This window comes from Pistacia vera, unplaced genomic scaffold, assembly GCF_008641045.1.
Source record: "Pistacia vera cultivar Batoury unplaced genomic scaffold, PisVer_v2 Contig587, whole genome shotgun sequence".
Classification (NCBI taxonomy): Eukaryota; Viridiplantae; Streptophyta; class Magnoliopsida; order Sapindales; family Anacardiaceae; genus Pistacia; species Pistacia vera.
Genome location: NW_022196431.1, coordinates 256,152 through 261,893, shown reverse-complemented (window position 1 = coordinate 261,893; position 5,742 = coordinate 256,152). Strand labels below are relative to the sequence as shown.

Here is a 5,742-nt window from a genome sequence, read left to right as displayed (position 1 = left end):
TTACCTTATTTATTTGGCGTCTAATTTAGGGAATTATTTTTCGAGGCAATTAGTAACTAAATTGTTGGTCGCTAAAGACAAATTTTTAGCATCTAACCATGTTTTTAGTCGTGGATACTTTCTGGGACAACGATTTTGCAACTAACTGGCAACTAAGGAATTTCAGATGTGATAAACAATCAGTGTCTAAATTTGACTAGTAGCATCTATTTTCGATAGTGGCTGAAATAGGCTATCAGAATTCAATCAACAGTGTCGAAATATGGTGGCTGAAAAAAAATTATGGCATGATATGGTAACAATATCGGTACCAATGTGTTTGCCTTTGAACACTCTATCTATCTATATAAATTTAAAAGACAATAAAGTTCTAATTTTTTGGGATCTAAAGGAGGAAGTTCCACAATGAAACTTTCTTCATCAGGTCTCAGACAAAATACACCTTTGTCATTTTTAAAAGTGTTATGTATAGGGATATCATGCAAAGAGGATTATTTTGATATCAACTTTGCATCCTAATCTTGTTGAAAAAAAATTTGATAGTTAGAGTTCGATGTCGTTGACTGGTTTTGGTGACCTATTAACTATTTTTTAATTTAAAATTTTTATATAATTAAGTACACTAACCTACCAATAATATTAATAATTAACATAATTAATATGTAATTAAAAATTAATTATAATTTAAGGGTATAATTATAGTTAAAAATCAATGTAATTAATATAAGGATATATTAGTTATATGTAAATTTAAAAATTTTAATTTGGAATAAAAAACAAACACAAGCTGATACTATTTCATGAAAATGGTTTTCCTATCTCACATCTCTCCCAAATGATAATGGTTAACACAATTCAAATTTGTAAACACATCGGGAGAAAGGAGAATGAACAATCGCATATTGGGAGATGAATATACATGCATTTGAGTAAGACAGCAACCACAAAGTTTCAAAATTTCTACCCCAAACTTTATTAATCACACCATAAAGTTAGATAATTAACTCAATTTTTTTTTCTTTAATAAGTGATTGACATTTTTTTTTTAATGATTTTGGGCTGAAAGTGACAGTTTTGGGCTGAATGATATTATTTTGGGCGTAAGATAATCATTTGGAGGGAGGGGTGAGACAAAATGTTAAAATGAAAATAAGAAATACTACACTCACAATCTCTTTTCACAATCTCTTTTCACAAACTTTCTCTTATAACCTTAATGTGATAACTTATAATTGATCAGTTCGTAATGGATCTCACCTAGGCCCACCTGATAAATTATGGTTGACCAATTATGAATTGTCACATCGAGGTTGTTAGAGAAAGTCTGTGAGAAGAGGTTGTGAGTGTAGTATTACTCTATTAATATTTATGTGAGTTAAGTATGTAATAAAAAAAAATCATTGATTTTATTAACGTGAGAAAATTCATTAATACATAACTATTTAATATAATGAGTTTTGTCATTTAAAAATATTTTTTTATTTTCAAAAATGAGATAAATAAACATAATATTCATATAATAAACTGCATTATAGCATTGTTAAGAAGATAAACAAAATTGTTTTTAATTTAAGTATTTTAAAAATTGTAATAATAAAGGTGTGAAAAAAAAAAAGAAAAAAAAAAGTTAAAAAGTATTTTAAAAATTACAGAATAAATTATTTATTAAGATCAAATGATATTTTTTTATTAAATTAAAATCTTCTTGAATAATATGCAAGAAATCATAAATTTAACTAATTGAAATTTTTATAAATAATTTTAATTTCTAATTCAAAATTCTCATTAGATTTGGAGTTCGGGAAGCCACCCTTGGCTTTTTGCCCTTGCTTGGTGGTAAAACAATCAGTATGGGAAATTACATATATATAAAATGTTGATTACTCTACATATTATTTTTCCTCTATGCATTAAACATTCATTATAATAAATAGAAAGCAATGCCCTCAAGAACATTATTGGTAGACGATAGTGACAAATTTATTGGATAAAGGGATGATTAATTAAAAAGATTAAAAAGAAGTTAAGTCCACATAAATTGAAGAATACTTGAATCAATCCTTTTCCAAATTATTAGACACAATTTTCAATATATTACTTTGAAATGTGTCCTTAACATGTCAACAGAATAATTAAGAATTATTGCAGATTAATAAAGTAAAGACTAGACATATATACTTTGTAACTATTAGTAGAAGCAATAAGAAGAAGTAAAGACTACAGAAGCAGGTAGACCATCCTAAAAATTTAGATTTTTTTTTTTTGTAACATTTTAAAAATTTGTTTTACATAACTAATCTTAAGACTAAAGAGTCAAGGCCGAAAAAGGAGGGAAAACTCTCGCCTCCCTTTTCTTCGTTAACTAAATCCTCTAGAGTCATAAAAATCTTAGACTAGGATTCTAACTCATCACCTTTTGAAATTTTAAAGAGTTACTTGTTGGAAAGGACGGTACGATGAAAGTTGCAAATTTTGTTCAAAGTTATTGTATATTGTCAACTTCTATGGTAAAATTAGTGGCGGCATGAGGGGCGATCATTTACTGAGTTTTTAAATTATTCTATAAATCACCAAGCTTATATGGGTTGTTAAACTAAAAGGATTAAATCCTTTAATTTAAATTGATGGCTTAAATTCATACACAAATTCATGGTCGATGATTTAAATTAATCACTTAAAACATTTTGTTGTTTTAATTATTATTATATTTTTCTCCTCAATATTTGAATTACATTTACAAAAATTAAGATATAAGATGGATACATGACAGATATTAATTAATTGCATGTATCTTGTCTTATAAATTAATAATCAAAGTCGGTCCATGCCAAAAACAACTTTTCTTAACTCACAGAATTAATTCCATATTCTCTCTAGCAATTGTCTTAATCTTGTCTTTTCTTTTCTTGTCAACAATCAACATGTGCTAATTGGAGGTTTGATAACACCACTGATGTGACTGTCATCATTTACATATAATATCTCTTATCAATTTACATATTTAAGATGGACAATATGCTGAACTTATCAACCACATGGAGACACAGTTAGCTTATCGTTATAATTTTAATTTACCTCATTAATTACAGCTTAAAGAAGTAGAAATTTGCATTCAATTAACCAATTGTAAAAGCCCACCAAAATTTGAAGGCATTGATGAAGAACTTCAAGCTAGTCATTAATTATGTAAATTTAAATTTCATCCACAACCACCCATTCCAGCTTGGCTTTTGTTTTCTCTGGGTCATTTTCCCTCTTACACATCCTATATAAACTCATTCCCCTTCCATCCACATCTCACAAGTCTATTTCATCAATTTAAAACTCAAAAGAAGTTGCTATTTGTGGGTTTTTAATTCATTTATAACTTCATCTCAATGGCTACTTTGTCAAATAATTTTATTATTACTTGTTTTATTTTAGGCCTTTTTTTGGCTTTGACTACTGTTCCTCTAGCTGAGGCAAGAGCTTTCTTTATCTTTGGAGATTCGCTTGTCGACAGTGGCAACAACAACTATTTAGCCACAACTGCTCGCGCTGATGCTCCTCCTTATGGCATCGATTATCCTTTTCGTCTCCCCACCGGCCGTTTCTCGAATGGCCTCAACATTCCCGATATCATCAGTCAGTTTTCTGATTTATCGTTCTCGATATCATTACATTTTGTTACATTTTGATATCCCTGTAACTTCTACTGTATATAATTTCAGGTCAGCAAATCGGGCAGCCAGAAGCGCCATTGCCATACTTATGCCCAAAGCTTAAAGGCGATAAGCTTCTTATCGGTGCCAACTTCGCTTCAGCTGGTATTGGAATTCTCAATGACACCGGAATTCAATTCGTAAGTCTAAAAATTAACCATTTCATGCTATTTTAAAGAAAATTTATTTCAATATAATCTCAGTTTAGCCTAAAATTGTTACCACATTTACATGCAGATAAACATTATTAGAATGTTTAGACAACTGGACTATTTTGAAGAATACCAGCGTCGAGTGACTGCTCTCATCGGAGAAGACGAAGCCCGCCGCCTCGTAAACCAAGCGCTCGTACTTATCACTGTTGGTGGAAATGATTTCGTCAATAACTACTACTTAGTTCCCTTCTCGGCAAGATCTCGCCAATTCGCATTGCCCGATTATGTTACGTATCTCATTTCTGAGTACCGAAAATTACTCCAGGTATTTCAAACATCATCTTTTCTCTACTGATACTAATGAAAAGAAAAAATTCTCTAACAATTATGAAATGATAATTGTGAATACAGAGGCTGTATAATCTGGGGGCACGTAGGGTTCTGGTTACAGGGACGGGGCCAATGGGCTGTGTTCCGGCAGAACTGGCGATGAGGGGCACTAATGGAGGATGCTCGCAGGAACTGCAAAGAGCTTCAGCATTGTACAATCCACAACTGGATCAAATGACTCAACAACTTAACCGTGAAATCGGTGGAACTGTTTTTATTGCTGCAAACACTCAACAAATGCACACTGATTTCATCAGTGACCCTCAAGCTTTTGGTATTCATGCTTCCCGATTCTTGGGAACTGTTTTCAAACATTTTCTAATTCTTATCAAAACTTTTATCTATTTTGTGGTATTTATTAAAAGCATATAATAATATATAAATAGTTTTCTGAAAATAAATATATTTTAGTGAAACAAATGGTACTTGAATTTAATATTTTTCCTAGAAATTGTTTTTGACATGCTTAGCTTTTACTGAGTCTTTTGTTCAAAACTAGTTTACATACGAACGCTTGCAAATATGTTATTATATATATTGAGTGTCTTCAATAGGATTCACAATATAACATGGAGAATCTTTTCATCATTTAATTGGTGAATAAATGGATTTACGTCTCCTATCATTTAAGTTTCAATCCTAAATTTTCATAATAACACATTTTTATTTACATATGGAATAAATAGATTTTTTTTTTTTTTTTAATTTTTCAATATATGGTAACTCTCAATGCATGCATGTTAATTATGTATTTAATTAATTTACAGGATTTGCATCATCAAAAATAGCATGTTGTGGACAAGGACCATACAATGGGATAGGTCTATGCACAGGTTTGTCAAATTTGTGTCCTGATCGAAACCTCTATGCATTCTGGGATCCCTTTCATCCATCTGAAAAGGCGAACAGAATCATCGTTCAACAGATTATGAGTGGTACTAACAAGTACATGAACCCAATGAATCTCAGCACCATTTTGGCCATGGATTCCAGAACTTGATGAATCAAATAATAGCCAAGAGATCATCCACCATCTATTTCTTAATTTCTTCATTTGGGAAGTTTTGTTGTGTTTGAATTAATGTGTTTGTGGTGTTTGTCAATGGAGTTTCAAATTGTGGTTGTTTAATTTAATAATTTATTTGTGATGTGTAACCAATATTCATCGGATTCTTGATGAATAATTTATGAGAAAGGGAAGAATGCAATTGTAATTTCTTTCTTTTAGAACATCCTCGTCTTTCATTAATGTTATTATTAATTATATAGTCAGTGATAATTTTACGTAATTAATTAACTAAATACCATGGTACTATGTCAATCATTTTCAAGTTAAACCTTCAGCCAAATCCTTAATTAATTCCTTAGAAAACTTCTTTTCTAAGGAATTACAATATAAATGGACTATATATCTTCTTTTTTTTCCACTTTAGCTTATATAGAAAAGAGTGCCTTTTGTTAAACCTGTAACAAAATAAGTAGATGTGAAGAAGAAC

At 30.3% G+C, this 5,742-nt stretch overlaps 1 protein-coding gene across 1 annotated transcript; it reads left to right on the top strand.

Annotated features, from left to right (window-relative positions):
• The first annotated feature begins 3,342 nt into the window (after positions 1-3,342).
• Positions 3,343-5,449, top strand: LOC116109685 (GDSL esterase/lipase At5g33370-like). Its single transcript, XM_031395913.1, has 5 exons — positions 3,343-3,624; positions 3,711-3,841; positions 3,939-4,181; positions 4,268-4,520; positions 5,014-5,449. The coding sequence occupies exons 1-5, from the start codon at positions 3,378-3,380 to the stop codon at positions 5,244-5,246; spliced, it is 1,107 nt and encodes a 368-aa protein (XP_031251773.1). The 5' UTR covers positions 3,343-3,377; the 3' UTR covers positions 5,247-5,449.
• Positions 5,450-5,742: the final 293 nt, after the last annotated feature.

What these genes read in the sequence shown, in the direction of transcription:
- LOC116109685 (XM_031395913.1), top strand. Translation starts at nt 3,378, where the DNA reads ATGGCTACTTTGTCAAATAATTTTATTATTACTTGTTTTATTTTAGGC. An exon ending in ATGACACCGGAATTCAATTC is followed by an intron (nt 3,842 to 3,938) that starts GTAAGTCTAAAA and finishes ATTTACATGCAG; the next exon opens with ATAAACATTATTAGAATGTT. An exon ending in AGTACCGAAAATTACTCCAG is followed by an intron (nt 4,182 to 4,267) that starts GTATTTCAAACA and finishes TTGTGAATACAG; the next exon opens with AGGCTGTATAATCTGGGGGC.